Genomic DNA, 20,962 nt, shown 5'->3' on the forward strand with positions numbered 1-20,962 from the left:
TATCGACATCTTCAAAGACTATCTCACACATCTCATCAAGTAGCAAGACAAGCATTTCTATTTGTAGGTCTAGCCTAGGACTTCAGAATCATCCACAGAGGTAAGAGGATTGGTCTTTGCCTCTTTGGTAGTAGTGCTGTTCTAAGAACTGTGAGAAAGAGATGTTATCTAATGCAATCACACATGCTCTGGGAAATAGTTTGAGACTGCAGATTCATTTCCTATAAGCCATTATACAGCCATCAGCTGTTGCTGGCTGGACCTTTCCCTCCACAGTACACTTGTGAACCTCAAATAGTTTACAGAATCACAGAATCATCTAGGTTGGAAAAGACCTTGAAGATCATCTAGTCCAACCATTAACCTAACACTGACCATTCTCAACTACACCATATCCCTCAGCGCTATGTCAACCCGACTCTTAAACACCTCCAGGGATGGGGACTCCACCACTGCTCTGGGCAGCCCATTCCAACACCTAACAACTCATTCTATAAAGAAATGCTTCCTAATATCCAGTCTAAACCTTCCCTGGCACAACTCGAGGCCATTACCTCTTGTCCTATCACTTGTTACTTGGTTAAAGAGACTCATCCCCAGCTCTCTGCAACCTCCTTTCAGGTAGTTGTAGAGGGCGATGAGGTCTCCCCTCAGCCTCCTCTTCTCCAAACTAAACAACCCCAGTTCCCTCAGCCGCTCCTCAGACGACATGTGCTCCAGTCGAGTAAAGTTTAAATATCTTGCTGTGGTCCTGCAGATACTGCTTGTTTGTTTAGCATAACACAGATTTCTAAACATGTGAAAATTTAGTTTCTGCCCCAAAGAGTTTACTGTATCTTTTGTCTGTTACTTATATCTACTACATAGGCAACATAAGTGCTGAGTTGACAACCAAGATTTGTTCCGTGGCTGATGCTGCTCTATGTTACTCCCAGAGAAAAAGTATACTCCTGATCTTTGAGTTTTTCATACCTGAACTCTTACAAGTCTCCTCAGTTTTTCTGCTGATGGGCAGGAGCACTGAATTTTTTCACGGAGAACTGCTGCTCATCGGCTTAGTGTGGGTGAATTTAAAGTTAGAGCTGAAATAACGGTTTCCAATCTGCTGACAACTTCTGCAATGTAGGACAACAGTTCAGACATTGAGCATGATTTTTCAGAATCTTTTGAGACAGATTATGAAAGTTTGGCATATACTTCAGGAGGAAGTGCTTTTATACTGGCTTTAGCACAGAGCCTTGGGTAAGTGATCTGACCTTCTTGGACCTCAGTGAATCCATCCAGAAAAGTGAGTCAAAAGTAGCATCTTGCTGAAAAGAAGCTGCTGGAGGTCTGTTGCTTTTCTATTAGGAATAAACTCTCCGATGATGAATTTCTACTGCCATCGCACAAGCAGCCCTATCGTGCTGCAAACCTGCTACCAACCCACACCTGCTGCAAAACTTGTACCAACCCTCCGCATTTTATTTCACCCATTTTTAACACCAAATACTGAAATTCACATAGAAATTGTTCAATTATGTAAACGTTGTGTGATGCAGAAACTACAGAAAGTTTAATACAAGGTCCCACTGTCTCACATAGCAGCAGAAATCCTGTCTTTACCTCACGTGCTGACCTTCAGTCCCAAGATAAACTCAGATAGGAAGTAATGTAAACAGAGGGAAGCAATCGCCCCCTTTAATCTTTGCTCCCCTTTCTTTCGCAAAAGGATTCACAGCGATGTGACTACGGGGCGGAGAGTAAAGCCGTGCCAAGAGAGGAGCACTAGGCACTTGTCAGAAGCAGGACACGTTTCCCTGGCTGCCCTCTGAGGCGTACCCGCCCTCGGCCCCGGCAACCCGCTGCCCTGGGAGGGCGGCTATTGAAGGAGAGATATGTTTAAACCACCGCCTGCCCGAAAGTTTTCCCTCGCAAAGGCGCAGCGTGGCAAACCAACAGTGCGAGATGGCGGCGGGCTGCCGCCATTTTCCCCCCCTCAGACCGCCGCGCCCCGCCCCGCCCGGCCCAGCCCGGCTCGGGGGCGGTGCCGCCGCCGCCGCCGCCGCCGCCGCGTTGGTTCCTGCTTCCCAGGGAGCCCGCGGCGGTGCCCGGCTCTGGCAAGTCCCTCCTCCGCCTCGGCAGTGCGGGCCGCCTCCCCCGGCCGCAGCCTCCTCCGACCGCAGCGGCGGTGCCCGCCGGCCCCGCGGCGCCCATGGCGGCGGAGCCTCAGCCCAAGGCGCTGACTCGCAAGCCCCTCCTGCTCAACAAAGTGGAGGGCTCGCAGGAGGTGGTGAACATGGCAGCGATAGTGCCCAAGGAGGACGGGGTCATCAGCGTCTCCGAGGACAGGTACCGGGGAGCGGGCATCCACAGGTCCCGCGGGGCCGTGGCGGTGGTCTGCCACCTACCACCACCACCGACGAGTGATGGTGGGAGGTGACAGGTCCTGCCGTGGTGGTCCACCACCATCACCGGCGGACAGACCGGTGATGACAGACCACCGGCCATCACTGATGCGCCTGTAGACTCCATCACTGAAGTCTGGGCGAGCGTCAGGGTCGCGGTGGTCCAGCATGGGGACATGGCTTTAGGCAGCCACATCTGGTCCCGGAGGGCAACGAGCTTGGGGCAGGGGTCTCCTGCTTGGTGCCCATCTCCTCCTCCACCGCCGTGTGGGTCAGGGCGGTGAGTAGGCTGGGGCGCTGCTGGAACTTGCAAGACTTGAGTGACTTTTCTTAACGTGGGTAAAATGGGATTTGAGATTGCCTCCATCACAAGAATTGCCGGGAAGGCTGTGGAGATCTCTGACCTTGCGTAAAGATTGCGGTGGCGTTGGCTAAATCAGGACGTTTTGGTTCCCGTTTCTCCTCTCCAAACGTTTCTTGGTAATTGTTTAAAATACCATGTATCAGCGATAAGATCTTGGAGTTAAATCCCGTGTTGTAAAGCTGCCAAAGGGGAGAATGTTTTCAGGCCGTTTAGCTGGGCTGTGCAGGGTCTGAGGCTGCCCAGAGGCAGCTTTTTCTCTTCTGAAAGAGCTCAAACTTAATTCAGCCCTGCAGCTGGAGCTTCAAAACTCCATCCTGAAGGTGCCTGCCTTTAAAGTAAGAGCTAATCTTTCTTGCGGACTCTATAAATAATTATTTTAAGCAGAGTTTCTTTGCAACTCGGGTGCACGGTGTGTAACCTGTGTCCCTAGCTTGAAAGACAAAATGTTGACCAATGTGAGAATATGTTTTGATTCTCAAGGGTTTTTCTGGTGGACTTTTTCTCTTGGATGCCTGTTACCCTGTTGAGGGTCTGCTTTTATGTCTCTGCTAGCTTTCCGGAAAACTGTCAGTATGTCTTTCATCTTTTCTTTGTCCTCACTATGCGTTAGTTTTCAGCTAGATGTCAAATACGTGCAAATTTAAGATCATGTAAGTTCGGCTAAGCTGTGCTCTCCAGGTGAACTCTCATGCCTCATAGCAAGAGAAGCTGAGCTACTTAAAGCAAGTACACTGTAAAAGGGACTTTAAGCAGGTTTACATTGCTACATTGCCACGATTTCATTTTCTTTACATTTTTTACTTATTTGTTGTGAAACTGAATAAAGCTCGAGTATGTTTTGGCTCACTGTAGCTTGTTAGGTTTACTCAATCAATTCTTTTTATCTTTAAGAAAGTATTCCTGAAATTCAGTTGCTCTTGTATATGTCTGTATCACAATCTCTGCCTCTCCCCTCACCTTAGAAAAAATAAGTAGCTTCTGCTGGTTTAGCAGGTATGAATTGTTGAGAATAGGTTGATGCTCCAAGTTGTCATTTCTCTGTAGAGAAAGGCATTGGTGAGAGATCTTTGTTTCACTAATAATCGAGATGTCAGGTTCAAGAAACAAGTGGTGAAGCAGAAACCTGGGGTTTCCCACTAAGAAACTGCTAGTTCATGAGCACCACTCTCGCCCTTCCCATCCCAGAGCAACCCCCTGGGGTAGCTCAGTTACGTTCTACTTACTGATGAAACCAGTAAAGAAATCGGCTTTTAGATGTGCTGATAGATGTCTAAAGCTTTGCTGCTGATACAGGATAGCTCTATGAACATTAAAACACTGTAGTAAGTCTGGAGGTTCCCAGGTTATTTTCTGTTTAAAGGTGCTAACCAGGTAATTTGCCTGCTTGTGGGACTGGTTTGTGGTGTCTTGGAGATGCTGTAAGCTATGATCGTGCCTTTTATTTCTTTAGGCACGAAGATGCTGATTGATGGCTTTTCCCTTCATTTTCCATCTGCATTAACTTTTATTGTAGTTAAAAGTTTCAGAGTCTAAACTTACTTGGAAGGAATAGCAGGTTGGGAGTCAAACTTGGAGGTTTCAGGATACTTGGGGTGGAAGCATAGTTTCTCAGACTCTCAATACCTGTGGCTTAGGCTTGTGCAGATCTTTGCAGTACCTTTTTTTGTTTGGACCTGGCTTCTAGTGCTAGTGTTGACTTAATGGTTGTTTAATGGCCTTGGAATGCGGAGGGCTTTTAGAGATCTCTGGAAACTGTAAAGGATGGTTATGGAGATGTTATTTGTCTCTTGTTAGTCAAATAGGTGAGTTTTGGCCTCGTTTACCAGACTGTGATATGTACTGCTCATATGAGAGAAATGTTCTGAAACTTTTGCAGAGAACTTCAGCTGAAACGACTTACCATCTCCAGCACTTGCTTCAGGCTGGGGGAGGACGTCTTCTGGAGATGAAGTGGAGGGAGTTCTCCATCAGTTCACTGGCTAATGGCTGAACATATCATTGTTGAAGTTGCTAGTAGTCTTAACATACACAACAACTAGGCACCGCTTTAAAGGTTTTCTTTAGGGCATGATGTGGTTCTATACCTATAAACCCTTCAAAGCAGGAGCTCAGTCTGTAGAATATTTTTTATGGCACCAGTGGTTTTATCTGGTTTTAAAAGACACGGAAGTGGTTTTAGCTATAGCTTGCAGACATAGTTATGCATTATATAGCTCTGAATCGTTGTATTTGTAGCACATCTATGCACATATTTTAAGAAATAAAATAAAAATAATAGAGAGTGTGGTTATTTATCATAAAGAATGGCATAGAGGAGGAAAGAATCAATTGGGGATGGGTTTTACATATTTAACTAGTTTATCTAAACTTCACATAATCTGCAAGGTTGGAGTTTCTTCTCAGTGTGCATCACCTGTATGCTCTACAGATTTTTCTCTTCTGAATCCTACTCAGTCACGTTAGTTGAACAATGTGCATTGTGTCCTAATCTTAGTTGTTTTGCCTGATTCCTTACTAGGGCAAAATAGACTGAGCCTGTATGTCTTTACAGTACAGTTGGTGTGCATTAGGAGGGATAGGATATAATTTTATTTTTCTTCTAAGGAAAAGGGATGCACCTGTCTAGGTAGGTGAGAGTTAAAGATGAAGCAGCATTTGTTATCCAAGAATGTATAACTCTGATTCAGGAGGGCTATAAGAAAGAAATTATTAGCTTTCATCCATGCTCTTTCACCTGCCAGCAAATGGGTGGAATTAACAGACACGTATATCCAAACATGTAGAGTCTTGAATGATCCATAGCATTGAATGCCCTAGGTGCTACATGTGAAGATAAAGTGGGATTTTTCTAATGTACACAGCTGGCCTTTAGTTGTCATCAGCTTTCTGTGTGTTAAAAGCGTGTGCTACCTTTTCAAAATTGCTGAGCGTCCTTGTCTTTTTTTGCCTTCAGAGGGAGATGGGGTGTTGGGCATGTCTGAAAAGTAGGTCACTGGCATGTCAAGTTCAGACATATCTAACTCTGCACTCCAGAGAAGATTTAGTGTCATTAATCTTACCTGAGCACGGGGATATGGTGAGAGAAGTGCACTGACTCACCCAGCTTTCAGTGCAAGCAGTTCTGCTTGGTGTTGGCACACTCCTATGTTTCTCAAGAGCCTGCCAGAGGAGTGAGTGCTAATTCATCTGGGTGTCCGATGTGCTGATCCTGTGTCACCATGCAAGACTAGCAGGAGGGGGCTAGGTGTCATCGTGGTCAACCTGCACTTTGCCACTAGCCATCTTTTTTGCCACTAGCTATATTGTAGATGAGCAAATCTTAGATATGTGCTGGTGTAGGCAACTTTCCTGATAATTATGGACTCTGGTCTGTGCCCTATTTTGGGTGGGAGTTCTGTGCTCACTTCCATGCTACAGATCTTGGAAGTGTAGGTGTTGCAGTCAAGAAGTGTTCTCCTTAAAGTATTCACGGGAACTCAAAAGCTTTCATAGTCAACTGAAAATTGTCAAAATCCTTTATTTTTAAAAAACAGGCATTCTAGTCTCCTAGATGGTGACAAAACCTATGAGAAAAATATTTATGCCATAGATTTTTTTTTTTTTTAAATTAAGGGAACAGAGACCTTTGTCTTCTCCACTACCTTGTATCATCTTAAGTTCCTTTTGAACTAAGATATCTCAGCTTCTTTATATGGATAATGTATAAACTGAGCCCAGACTGTCATGTACATTCATATTAGTGTCTTCGTCTCACATAGGGAAAACTACAGAGCTTGTGTTGCTAGGTTTGGTTTACTTTGAGATTTTTAAATGCAGATATGTACTGAAGAGGTTTTTTAATGCAGATGTGCACTTAAGCTGTTGTCCAAGTCTTGTCTTCTGAGTATGCTAACTAGCAGGTTTTTTAGGGAGTACAAAAAATGAATGACTGACTTGTGTAGATGAGCAGACTTCACTAAACTAATGGTGAACTAGGAATGGGAATGGGCATATATGACAAGAAGTGTGGGTGTTGTCTTTGGCATCCTGCTGACATGCCTTCTAGCGTGGAGAAGTGTGATCTTTTCACCCTTAAATCTATCAAAAGCTATCTTTTGCTCCTTATGGTTTTCTTGTCCATATCTAGTGCATAAAGCACATAGTATTATAGTTAACGCCTGTGAAATACCTCTAATCGAAAGGTGGGGTACTGCACTCAGTGCTACATCCAGGCAGGACATAAGGGAACCACAGACCCTTGGTAAACTCTCTGGGATTCCTTTCTCCTGTGGTAGAATGGTAGAAAGTGATTGCTTTGCTCAGCAGTGTGGCTGCAATACAGGTCTGTAATTCTCATCTAAGCACAGGGTTATGTCACTGACGGCTGCTCTGCTTTGTGTGTGTCTGTTGGTTCACAGCAGAAGTGCAGGTGGTGTAAGAACTGATTTTGATGCTGGCTGTTTGTGTATGTTTATCAGTTTAAACCTGTAGGTTTCACACCCAGTTTATTGCCGCATGAGCAGTAGTTCAAGCAGTGCAGAAGGTGTGAATGCTCTTCACAGGTGTAAAAAGACTTGTCTGTGCCTGAAAGTTCTTTAAATTTTGATAAAAACAGTCACTGATAAAATTGTTGAGAAGAAATGAAGGAACACAACACTAGCAGTGCAAAGGTTCGTAAGAGACCTATTGCTGTAGATGCAACTTATTTGCTCTGAATTTTTTTGAACTAATTTGATGTGTTGCAACTTGATGACTGTGTTTGGAATAAAGTTCAGGGTGGAGGTTAGTGCTGGCTGTTTGAGTGAAAGAAGTGGATGCTGGCAAGAGGCTTAAGACAGGAGGTCCAAAAGCTCTTGGAATGAGAAATTGTTGCAGATGTTGAAAAGTAACTGTTCCTGATCTGACTAACATGTATCCTGTTGAGATGCCAAAATCCTGGGACTAGCACATAAAATGTTTTGCTGAGGACTTTTGGGGGATGATAAACACTACTTAGTAACTTGTGGGTGACCTTGCAAAGTATATTTTTTTAACCCCCTGCAGCACTTTGTGCCACCAGGAGATAACTTGAAGTTTGCCCAGGCTTGTATATTCCTTTGCCTACAATGGTCTTCCCCGAGTACTTAGTGTCAGTTAAAGATTTAAAGCACAAGCACTTAGTCTTGTCTTTCTGATCTGAAGTATCTTGCAACTGCTAGCTCATGTAGGTCAATGCACAAATCCACGCAATTCCTGCAGTTGTATTAAGATCATGTCTTAACTGCAAGGTGACAGCTGCAAAAATGTGATATGACGTGGCTTGGACCACGACTTGTACAGACCCAGTTTCAGCAGCGCAGTTAGGCATCACAATGGAGTGGAACATTAGGTGCTTGAGCATTTAGCATCAGAGATGCAGTGGTTTTTGCTTGCCTCTCTGTTTTAGAGATTATTCTTTATATAAAAGGTGTAGATGCATGTATCTTATGTTATGAGCGTTATTTGGAATGAGGAGAGGTACTTAGTATACCTTCTGTTTTCTTTATGGTAGCCTTTTTCTGCCAGTTGCTGAACAATGCTCTTGAGTTGCAGCAAGTTTCGAGATGGTGTATCTGCCTTCTATATTAAACAGTTCTCATTTTTCTTCTTGTCTTCCCTGACCCCGTTTTAATTTCACTGGCATCTGCTTACACAGAGACTGGATCTCTCATCAGTGTGTCTGTCAGGCTTGGTGACCTTCCCCTGCAGTCTCTCCAGTTCTGCAGCTGAACAACGCTCCTCGCTGAGAGGCGACTGCACAATGCCACCTCTGTGTGTGCCCCACAGCCCCTGGAAGAAAAACAAATGCCGGTTATGAAGTATGTGGAATACAGAGTCGACGTATAACTAAAAATGTGCTGTTGCAGAAAACTTGTTGGCTTTTCTCATAAAGTTAAAGATGACTAGAGGAGGCAGTGATGCTGCAGCATTAAATGGCTGCAATATTCCTTAAAGTAAAGGAATTACAACAGTCTTGAAGCTACCATGCTAGTTGAGTCACTTAACGGACTGAAGGTCTCAAATAGCATGTGAAGTTGTAGCACAATAGAAATATGTCAGTTTGACCTACCTTATAGGATTTTGGTTACTGAGGCAGACTCTTTTTTTTTTTTTTCCATCTCTCCAGCTGCACTGTTTCCTGCATGGTATCTGCAGATAGTAATCTGTGCACAGGTTTCCCGGCAACATCTTTCAGCTATGTGATAATACATGCAAGAGAACTTCTCGAAAGTGGCACAAGTTTTGTAAAATGTTGTTTGTAACAGTCGTCAGAGAAGACAATATACTTGGTGGCTCAGAGAACAAATGGGAAGGAGAGAATGGGAGGGCATAATGCAAGCACACGCATGCTCTTGCGCTGGGGAGTTCTAACAGCTTTGTAAAAGATGTGCAATGCCCTAAGGAGAGCAATTGGCTCTTGCACAAGTATCTTCTGTGCATCACTGTGTTCTGTGCCCCATAACCTCTTGGATTTTGGACGGCCATTCACATAAAAGCACCCCAGAAGCTGTGTTTGGTTGCATTGCCCATGGTGCTTCCATCACACACCTGTCAAATATGAGTGGTTTTATATAAAACTCTGCTAGAATCTGCATGTATTTGCCCAGGGATTTGATGAGAATTGCACCAGTCCCTATCATAGTCTGTTGTAAGGTCGGGATCAAGGAACACCACAGCTGTTTTCTCTCTGCATATGGCGTGAGGGAGTGATGGATGCAGCCGTGGTGCTGTAGGATGCGGCAGACTGGGATGGGGTACCATGGGAGGGGATGAGAGCAGTGGTCATGGGGTGCTGAGAATAGCCACATGCAGTGGGATGCATCCTGTTCAGCAGAGCCTTGTCCTATGTGGGTCATTTTAGGAAAGAGAAAATAAAACTTCCTTCTTTATACCTTTGTGAGGTGAAGTATGAAATAATGTAAATGGGAAAACTACATAACAAGCATCCGCACGGACATGGCAAGTACCCCAGCAAACAGATTGGGCAAGTGACCAAGCCTGGAGAAGGAAAAGGGCAATTTCATGAAAGGAGAAGCAGGAGAGGGTAAGTTTACCAGGCAACCCTCCAGGGAGGGAGCTTTACATAATCACGAAACCATATGCACCTCTCAGGGTTCTTCATATGTCACAGACTGTGTGCCTGATGGCTTGAAACTGTGCATAAATAACAGCCAAAATGGATATTTGGCTATCAGAAAGCAGGTAGTAAATTTTGCAAATTAGATTGTGCTGAAATTTTAGATGGATAAAATACAGCCTTCATCCTCATGAGAGGGAGAACAGTTGTGGAGGCTGGGTTAAAAAGTGGTGTTTTAATTTTTCTCCTAGTCAGGCTGCAGGAAATAGCGTTGTGTAACTAACCTTGGCTAGACTTTGAGCATATGGGCTTTGCTTCTCATACCATGTGTATTCACCACTTAAATTAAGTTTTTCAGGGAACTCTCAAGGTTTTGAGCACTGAATCAAAGGCGATGCCAAAGCATAGTTCTGGGTAGAAGAGTGCTACTGTTCTGCTGCCAAGTTTACCAAGAAGTTTGATCTAACATTGTCTTTTATTCCCCAAATCCTGTATCGTTCCCTCTTACTGTGAGGCAGAAGATCAATGTTCTTAGCAGGTTTTTTGAAATAACAGTAGTGATTAATCAGCCCCAGAAGGTAATGCTTTTGACCTTTACAAGTCTGTAATAGTAGTTTCCTTAGGAGTTGAGTCCCGAGGAGAGAAGTCTGAGAAAAAGCTGTCCTAATGTGAATTGGTCTGTTTTGCCAGAAGGCTGATTTATCTGGATTAGAATTATCTGGATTCATGTGATAGAGCAGATACAGTGGCCCATCTTGAAGGGATAGGGAGAGAAGATCCTTACCTGTGTTTAGAATGTGACAGATAATGAGATTTTGCACCTCCAGCAGTTAGTGCAAATTTGATAAATTTACCTTCAGCTTTGAATTCACTTATAATAGCAAATAAAGGCTTAATTGTATTCTTAAGCATGGGGTGCATCTGCCTTGTGGAGTACTTTAGGGTCTTAAAGTAAACAGCCTTTTTTTTAAAGCTCTAGTAAGGTCTAATCATGAGTTGGTGCTAAAGCTTTTAGTTTAGCTTAAAAGGTAATAAGGTAGAGCAAAAACATAATTACATTTATGCAAGCTAATGCATGCTAGAGGATGGGAGATGAGAGAGGATTTTGGTGTTGTTTCAGAGCAGTGTACATATCCTCCTGGCACAATGATTTCAAGATTTAGATCTATAGGTACCAACAGTCTCCAACTTCCACACCACTTATCTGTGGCTTGGATTGAAAAACATATAGGCAGTGACTGAAAGAGGAAATCCAGTAGGTTTATTGTGAAGCAAGATAGGATGAAGGAGACCACTGAAAATTAGCCTGTTCTGATGCTTTCCTTCTTCTTGTTGTTTAGCATTTCTGAAGCAGTACAGCAAAGCTTATCTTACAGATGTCTCTTCTGATTTGGATGCTTCTCCAAGAACACCTACACTGAGATTTCTTTCCTTGCAGATGTCAGCTGACACTGCAAGGTCAAGTGTTGAACTCAGTATTCTGTAAGCTATTTGCCTATATGCATGTTTCTAGCCCAGTTTATTACACAGAGATCCAGAAGGGATTGCCTTTTCATTTAATACAATTGCCCCTTATCTCAGAAAACCATGTAATGTAATCCCTTTTAAGAGACAGGTCCTCATTAAGTATTTTGCCCCCTTTATGTATGTTGAAAACTTTAGGAATCTGTGCCATGAAACTGGAAATGATGGCTTACATTTTACTTGTAACTAGTTTGCACTCATTTTGCTTATGTGTTGAATTATTCTTACTTTACATATTTTATTCTTCATCCTTAGTGTTATTAAGCTGTATCTTCTCATTCCCCTACTCCATCCCTGTTTTCCCCTTTGATACAGAGAAATTCTGTCCCCCCTCTCAGCTCTGTGTTTTGCTAGAGAAAATGTCAGCTATGGAGTCATACAACGAGTGGTTCAAATTGACATTGTGAAGGCCTCATGTTTTGCAGCGCCATGTGCATGAGCTGGAATGAAAGTAGAATTTGAGATGCTTTCTGCTTTGATGGCAGAGACCTAGCCTGTGGTCCAGCCTAGTTTTTACTGCATGCAGGATTGGCTGCGTACAGTATTGACAGCTGCAGCATTCTGGTGGCAGGGGAGATCCTCTACACAGTGTTTTGGCTGGATTTACGGATCATGCCTTTGCTTCACTGGCCATTTCAGCAGCTCTGCCAGCAATAAGCTGCTGTCAAATGCTGGTTGCTCTTCTGCAATTACTGGAAACCCAGTAGGAAAGCTCACGCCTGTGCTGTTCTCTGACATCAGGCATACAGCCCTTGTGCAAGCTCTTGTCCTGGTGGTCCCATTGCTTCAAACTGCTGTGGCATAGGAGACCTTGATCAGGCAGCAGCCTCAGTGTAGCCTGCTTTCTGCTGGCCAGGAGCTTGAGGGAAGGTGAAAGGGTCTTTGCTGAACAGCCCTGCATTCAGCTTCAAGAGATGAATGATCTCTATGCTTTTAATATGCCATGATAACGGTTTACTTTAGCACAGGCAGAAGCAGATGCTGATGAAAACTAGAGATCAAAGTAGGGCAGTGCAGTAGAACTAACATGGGGAAGGGGAGACTAAAGCTGGCTCAACATTAATTGTGCTGAGGGAGGAGGGTGAGAAGATAATATATCTGTCAAGTCAAAATTGACACCTTTGGCTTTATTGTACCCTAGGCCTGGACTAAAGTTATTTAATGGCTGGAATTAAGAAGTTGATACTTTTGCTGCAGTGAAATTATGCACTTTATTCTGTCTTGCTGAGCCCTATTTTATGTTCTGTTCCATCAGAATAACTATAATTAGGCTCCAAAAGTGTGTATTGGGTCTACCAGAGCCTTGCCCGGGCCATTCTGTGTGCTGCCTTAGCAGCTGAGGCTTTTAGTGCTGTCTGAAGAGAAAATGCCTGTCTGATATTACCCCATGTTTTCTAAGTTGTGTTGCATCTGAAGTCCAAAGTATTAGGAGTTTTTGTGATTGCAATAGCTGCCATTGCTGGCTAAGAGTGGACATGTGCTGGATTTCTTCAGGCAGGAGAAAGCAGGGAAAGCAGCTAGCTTAAGAATATCAACTGCAATGGGTGGTAGACCACTGTACTTGGCACAGTTGTTATGCAGCCGGGGTTGGTTACACAACATATAGGCACTAATCCATTTCCGAAGAAGAGCGCAGTCTCTTCCCTTCAGGAAATGAATCAGGCTTCATAAACAAATCTCTTCTTGCTAACTTCTGCAACTGCCAGTAAATGAGTGGGAATAGATGAATCCATCATCATGCTTTCAAAATATCAACTGGTGAATGATCCTGCAGAACTTCCAGCAGGGACATCAGCTCAGACCCATACAAACATTCACTGAACTGTCAGGTTCACATTCTGATTCCTGTTGTTGCTAGGTTTATTTTGTAGCCAAAAAGCAAAAGCACGTAAAATTTTGAAGAGCGTGCTGTGGTGCTTGGAGTCCCATGGCAGCCTGAGCTGCAGAGCACCAGCAGATGAGGAGCCATGTTGAGTGTGACGGGCGGTTGCAGAGACATGCTCTCAACCCTGCTGCAGGCAGGGTTTCTGTGGGCTGCACAGCTGCAGACGTGTCTGTGGGGGACATTTGGGACCTCTGTTGTTTGGCACCTCATCTTCCCCTTTGTACACTCTTTATGGTTGCTAGCATGGTTGGAGAGCACATGACCAGTGGGAAGGTAGGAAATCCCACAGTAGTTTGTACCACTAATTCAGTTCCAAAGCGCTGGTTTTGGAGTGGAAGATTAAAAGCAAAGGTGTTTTTTTTTTTTTTTGTTAAGCAAGGAATGCTGTAAATACTGGTGGTGATGGTCCTTGCGTTTCCAGCAGTTAACTTTTCCTCAAATACTGGAGCTAACTCATATTAGATACCAGAGAAAGCAGTAGGGAAAGGGAGTTATGAATGTACTGATTGTTTAAAAAAAATTTACATGCTGTAGTGCCTGAAAATGCATGAACTTTATCTGAATTGTGAAAGGTCCTCTGTGATTTAGGATGCTTTTACCCCTTTCCCTCCTCCTCAGTAAGTTCTTTGGTAGATGAGCGACAGGCTTGGTGAGGATTTCCTTAATAAGTTTTCATTAACAGAAAACAAAGCCAAGAAGTCTCCATCCCCAACTAGTTTCATCTACAGCATCCTTTTGGTCACAGCTTATGTTCATCCTTCTAAAAACCCAATGACTTAAAAAAAACTCTTCTTTGAGGAATCAGGAATGAACATAGTTGTCTGCTTTTTATGAGGTGTGAACGCATCTGGATGAATGACCCAAGGACATCAAATATTGAGGTCACCAGCAGGAAGCTTGGATAAACCTAACAAAAATGGCTTGGTCTGCCTCAGTCAGCGTCTTCCATGGTCTTCTCTTTACTCTAAAACTGAGCTTGTGTTCACGTGCGCTTTTTGACATGAACAGGCATTTTTACATGGTTTGAAGAGACAGATTCTTTCAGAAATGAGTGTAATTGTTATTCAGCTCTTAATCACAAAACATGGACTATGAACTATATCGGCAAGTGTTTTGTGTACAAAGTGTTATGGGAGAAGTAGATAAATAGCCATTTTGACAAAAATTCTGGATGTGGGAAAAGCAAATGACATGAGAAATTGCTTAGTGATCTGTGTTTGAGTGTTTTGCATGTGGATTGAAAAGTGCAAACAGTGGTTTTGAAAAGCAGTGTGCGTGCGTGTATTGACATCTCACTCTCAATGGGTCAATTTTTCCAGAAATAAATGTTACTGCCTGTGTTTGCAGGCAGGCTCCTAATTTGCAAGCCCAGCCATTGTGAACTCTGAAGCATTATCCTGGCAGTGGTCATCTTTTTGTTTTGAGTTTGATTTTGTTTATTGTTGTGTATGATGACTCTAAGCCAGAAATTGCTGTTTATTCAGTTGCTGGCCAGTGCCTTTACACTGACCTCAGGCTAATAAAAATGGAGGGAAAGTGGGAAAATATGGACCACCTTGAGATATTGGGGTGTACAATGTAACAAGAAAGGAGTGCTCTTGTGAGCAAAGACAGCAAACCCTTCCTTGTTCTGACTTTCCAATTCTTCTAAACAAGCCCAGTATTGCACAGGGTGGTGTATGTAGGGCAGACTTCGGCATGGTCAATGTTGTTTCCTCTTGTCAATGACTGCATGAACCAGCTGGGAGAAACAGCTCAGGGCCAGTTGCTATAATGACTGTATTCCTAACAAATTAAATAGCACAAGGGTATGTTTTCAAGCACGGGGATCTGGCTGGCTGTACGGTATGGTTGTTTGTATCAGGCACTGTTCTTGCCATGGGCCAATTTGCACAGCGTCAAACAGTCCCCAGGCAGGGTTTAGGAGTCAGCTTGGACCAGGGACCATTCCCACTATGCAGCTTGGATGTATCTGCTGGTTTCTATGCCATGTGGCCTTGCTGCCACAGACTGGTCCCAGGCCTGTGCCACTTATTCTAGGTGTGTTTCACATCACCGGGGCACCCGGATCGTGTGGCTGTCCCTGCTGGTGGGGTGTCAGATAGCCTATGGGAAATTGGTTTTGTGATTTAAAAGAAAAATCAACAAATTAAGCCACTGGTTTAAACATGACACAAGCCTTAAAATGGGTGATGCCTGTAAACATTTCTGCTGGTTTGAGATCTGTAACAATAAGTTTAAAAAGCCTGAATTTGAGACCAAAAATAGTTTGAGATTCTTAAGGCTAACTTCAACCAGATGTTTGGGAGAGGACAGGTCTCCCAGGGCCGCAACGCTGAACAGAAGTGCACATGCTGCCAAATTCCTGTGTGCGACATTGGCCAGTGATCTGCAGGGCAGGAACCCAGCTGAAGCACTGAGGTGCCACTCGTGACATCTGTGGACAAGTCCTCCTGTCAGACTCCTGTGTTCACTCACTGCACCACCAGAGGCCCAAGCATTGTATCTGTAATCTTTGTGAGTACATCTCCTCACACTCCTCAACAGCTGTCAAGATAATCTGTCTCCAGAAGCCTTTGCTTCTGACACCCAAGGAAGTATCTTTGACTTGGTTTGAGCAGAGCGTTGCTTCATCATGTCCTGTAGGTCTGGGAGATGGGACAGGAATGCTTCTTTACATGCCAGCTTGTCTCCTGCTTACACCATCCTGGGGTGACATCCTTCCAGTGGGCTTGGTGTCATTGCAGCTGCACTGGGGCTGCTCCACAGGCTGCCAGTAGAAGAGCCCAGGCTTCAGTTCTGATAAGTGTGACAGTCCCTCAACTGTTTCAGGCCAAGTGAAAGCTTTGGTCCTTTTTGAAGCCGTAGAACAGTGCTATGCTGTAGCAATGACCAATTTTGAACTATAAGCCACTAACCATCTACCATTTTGAAACACATAAATTGGGTGTTATGTGCTGGAGAGAGGATTCTTCACTGGAGTAATACAAATGTAGAGCAAAGCTTGGACAAGATCAAGGAAGTCCAGAGACCCTCTGCAGAGAGGCTTTACCTAAGCTTTTCACCTTTGAAAAGACCTTCAGTCATAAAAATGACATTTCTGCTCCTTTAAGTCTCTAAAATACTTGAAATAAGTTGGGTATGCAGTCACCACAGCCCTTACTCCAAGCATTGTTTTCCACCCACTTATCTTTTCATGTAACCAAGGCTTCAGTAAGATCTCTGGTGTTGCTGCCAAATGACTATGGAAAATGTTAATAGGATCTGTAGGTTGTATTAAAACTTCAAGATGGACAGAAGATTAGAAACTTTCATTTGCTAGTAAAACCGTGATGCCACAAAGGAACCAAAAGAGGAAATGTGCTACTTCAGTAGCTTGTGAGCTTCTCTACCTGAGAAAAGCATAGGAAACTTCAGGTACAATAATTAAATTAATCTTCAAAGCACATTTGCAATAGAAAGCCCTGTACACCTAGAGATGCTTGTTCTGTAAGTATTGCATAGGTCCTTCTGCCTTGCCCAGTTTACCTGACACTGATAATGTAACAGAAGTTACATATATGTCACTGGGACAAAGGTTTATGAAGAGAAAGTCTCTCTTCCTTAGGTTTACATAGCTTATTTTTGTACGAGCTCTTTCCGTTTGGGTATCTGGTTGAGGATTCACATGATATTTATTTCAGTCCTTTTTTTTTTTTTCTCCTCTTTACCCACTGATGTGGGGACACTGAGGTGTCACCCATTAGGAAGAAGTAGTAGTTGCTTTTGCTTCAATATATAGACAAGCACTAAAATTATCACAGTTGGTTTCATCCTGCTACAGTGTCATTTGAGAGTTTTGCTGCTGACCTCATTGTGAGCAGGATCAGACGAGTGCTTCAGAAGTGCAGCTGATATTTGCATTACTGAAGGAGTGCATCTACAGCTGCTGTGGTAGGCAGAAGGATGATGTGTGTCCCTTAGCTGTCACTGCCACAATAATTGGGATGGGGCAGTGGTGGAGTCAGAAAAAACATGCTAGATGTAGAATCGTTGATGTGACACTCTGGCATGGTGTGTTTTCGGTGTGTTTTCCTTCTACTCCTGAGCTTGGCCCAAGTTGCTAAGCTGTGTTTTGTGTCTTGGAGCCAGGCTTTCCAGTGGCAGGGAGTGTTGGGCTTTCCTCATCTTTCACAGTATGTTATTGTTCCCTCCTGGGTTGTGAGGGAATTTATATATTCTAGTTCGGGTTTCTTGTGTGGAGTGTCTTGTTGTAGGAGCCTTTTGTGTTTACAACTTTTCTATTAAAAGTTTCTTGTTTAGTTTTTAATATCACTTTAACTGTTCTCAGGATGGTTGGTCTGAAATTATCCTCTGGTACGGGTCCTCTGATATTGAGGAAATTGTGTCAGATTATTTCAGCCCAGCCCTAAAATGTTATAAGACTATGATTGTGTTTCTAAGGTCCAAGATCAGAGGATCAAGAAAGCCACAAAATCTCCTTAGAATCACATCTACTTTGTATACTCAGGACCTAAGGATTTTACAACAGTCTTTATAGCACATTTCTACAAAATTTGCTGCTTTTGCTGTACCACAAGATTGCACTTTCTTACTCTGAACACAAATAGATATTCTGCTTGGCCTCCATTGCGTAAAATCTTGTGGAAACAACAATTTTAACCAGATACTAAGAGAGAGGAGCTGATTTGGAGTCAAATAAACTTAAATTATGAATAGCTATCAATTATGCAGAAGTAACATAAAATTAAACAGAACAAGATGTCTAACCTGGCTCCCCTTCCTCCTACAAAACTAAATTGATATTGTTTCCTGAAATCACAGGTAAGTGACACTGGCATTGCCCTTTGGCAATGTGTTATGATTATGTATTATCCAAAAAAATTAGACAATTGGGGGGAAAAAAAATCAATTGCTGAAGCTGAAAGTTGAAATGGAAAGTTTCTTTGTAGAGGGAGGGAATGGAGAAAATATGTGATTGTCCATCCTGCCTTGCAGAGAAGTTTAATTCTTGTTCAATTGGTGTGTATCCATTCTTGATGCTATGTAAAACTGCTACATCTTTGGTAAGTTTGTATAGTGGTGAGTTGCTGTTGTAAGAACTTAGCAGGTACAGCTGACTTCTGAATCTCCTGGGGAGAAAATGGCCAGGCTAATGTCCATCCTACCAGGAGATGGACCTGGGGATCAACCAGGGGATCCCCTACCAGGGGATCAACTGTTTATCAAAATTTATTTTTTCCCCCCAGACTTGTGTTTGAGATGAGATTCTGGGGAGGGTGGTGTAAATCCCTGCGTGCTCAGATCTTATAGCCTGCCTTGTCCTCCTAGTTGAGTCCTTTTACAGCTAAGCTGTTATGCAGTAAAAATGTGTGTCATGAGGCTAGAGTTTGGGTTTCAGGTGCTTACACAGTCCAAGAAGTCCAAGGTAGGATTGCAGGAGTGTGTCTGGGGCTGAGGAGGATGTGGGATTTCAAATGTCTTTTTGGCATTTTGTGTTGGTTGGCTTGAACTGCCATGTTTAATGAGAGTTCCATTTTTCAGTACCTACCTCTTTACTGGGAACAGTACTCCCAGACCTGTGCACTTACCAAACACTAGCAGGTCTAAGGTATCACTGACCTTAAGTTCTCTTGTGGAGCTGGGTCATGGTGCTGCTTTCTCTACCTGTCCAGGATTGATTTAGAAGCATCTCAAACACATGGTTTTTATTTTTGACTAATATTAATATTTTGTAAATATTTTCAGAACAGGACCAAGTTTGATTCCATGTGTTTGTTTATTCAAAAGCTAAGCTGCTTTGAGAAAAAAAATGTTTTATTCTTGAGACCCAGTAGTAACTTGACTCAAGTTGGGGAAGAAACAAGAGTAGGAACTTGCTAAGAGCCAGTGCTGGGACTTGAAACTTTCCATGAGCACTGCGGGGGAAGCCAACTGAAGTGGAGCTTTTTCTCTCCCTGAAAAATTGTACAGTGAAAATGTTTTCTTTCAAGTACAAATTCTGCAGTATGCAATGGGGAAAAGATCACTTGAACTTGAATTCAAATAGTCTGTGTTGGTCATGACTTCCTTTTTCAAACTATTGTGTATTTTCCTCTACGTTTATTTCACAGTGATAGTGACCCTTTGTTTGTCTTAAATGCCGGAAAAAAAGTCCTGTCTCTTAAGAGAAAACTGATACAGCCTAATGGATTTAGTGTCCCAAGTAGCAGAGCAAGAGCTTCATATCTGTCAGGTACCGAGGTAAGTGCAAGAGCAGTACCCGGAGAAGCCTTCATGTGGGAAATACTTTCCATGTTACATATTTGGAGGTTACATGCAAAGAAAAGCTCAGTTGTTGAGTGCAGCTGGGAGGGTTTTCATTACCATGTATGTCACCAGCAGGCTGCTTCTTAAATGTAGTGTGGAGCTGAACTTCTCCCTTCCTTCTGTTGACCTCATGCACAAAGCCACCTTGATACTACAGTGATTGGGGTGCAGGGAGAGTCTTGGGGTTTGAAGGGTTTGTCTTCAGCCTGTTGCTTCCATTTGGATAGATCTATTATTACCAAAACACAGTGCTCTTTCAGTTTTCTTGTCTGGGGATTACTGAACCAGATGCTCACTGCTGTCCTTACTGCAGGCTTTGTATCATTTGTACTTTGTAACCTGTTCCCTACTGCTTATTCTTCCTATTTATGTTTTACCTCTAACACAACTCCTCTAGACTTACTCTCTCATTTCCTCACCTTCCTGTTTATTAATTCATTCAGTGACCTCCTCTTATCAATTTGGAATTCAAAAAAGGCAGGCTGTCTCCTTCCTGCATGAGTTTGGAGCAGCTGCACATGCCTGCTAACACTGAATGCTGTTAAATACCAATATCCAGCAGTCATCTGACATGAAAGTGGAATGGGGCAGCTTGGATAGAGAAAAACACTGTCACCAGAAATCTGGTAAAAAACACCTTGTGGTGTTGTGAAGGGTGTTTGGTGTGTTTAGCTGTTTTTATCTGCCAGATACTGCCTTCTGAAAACCTGCAGTACCCACTGTATTATTCTGTGTTCCAGCAGCTCCTTTCCCAGCAGCAGTCCATAGTAATTCCCAGTTTATTACTGGATTTTTTTAACCTATTTAAATATTATTAAAATGCATTCAATTGTTTTGAGTAATTGAGAGACAGTGAATGTGTGATGCTTCTCAGGCAACAGGGAGTGGGCTGTGATACAAGCAGTAGAGAAATGGAAATCAAATGGGAAGAGATTCTTGCCTTTGCAGTGAGGTGGAGGGAATGCCTTTGTCTCACCGCTTCAAAGCCACAATTGACTTGGTGGGGAAGGAGACAACAGATGCTTGAGCAGGTATGTGAGCTACCTCTGCAGTTCCTTGGAGGTGCACAAATGCTGAAGGCTTGCTACTGCCAAGGAGAGGTGACCTTGGTAGTCTGGTACCTGCTGGTTAATGGGTGTTTCTGAAAACAGGAGGACTGGGATGCGGAGGGAGTATCTGCACCTTTCCCACACACACATACACATCTGAAGCTTATGTTCTTGCCAATAGCGTATTTTTAAAAGGCCAAGTCTAGCAGGACTTGTAAATCACTGTCAGCTCTTGCTGGAGCCAAAACTCTGGGGAGAGAAATAGCGTGGTTGCAATGTGCATAAAAATGAAGGGTGCCAGAGGAGCAGACAGTGTGGGATGACTGGGAGAACTGATGGGAGTACAGGAAAATGTGTCTTAAGCTTTTA

General features: G+C 43.3%; 1 protein-coding gene across 4 annotated transcripts in view; it reads left to right on the plus strand.

The window, feature by feature from the left end:
• The first annotated feature begins 2,129 nt into the window (after positions 1-2,129).
• The window catches only part of WDFY2 (WD repeat and FYVE domain containing 2), a 74,702-nt gene continuing 55,869 nt past the window's right edge, over positions 2,130-20,962 (plus strand). For 3 of the 4 annotated variants that reach the window (XR_012622079.1, XR_012622080.1, XM_074815761.1), the window contains exon 1: positions 2,131-2,331. Coding sequence is in view for 2 of the 4 variants with exons in the window: in XM_074815761.1 (XP_074671862.1) it covers positions 2,195-2,331 (137 nt within the window). In the remaining 2 variants the exon portion in view is untranslated. Of the gene's footprint in view, positions 2,332-20,962 lie in introns of all 4 variants that reach the window. The other variant, XM_074815762.1, reaches the window with a different exon arrangement.

This window comes from Strix aluco, chromosome 2 (genome assembly GCF_031877795.1).
Source record: "Strix aluco isolate bStrAlu1 chromosome 2, bStrAlu1.hap1, whole genome shotgun sequence".
Classification (NCBI taxonomy): domain Eukaryota; kingdom Metazoa; phylum Chordata; class Aves; order Strigiformes; family Strigidae; genus Strix; species Strix aluco.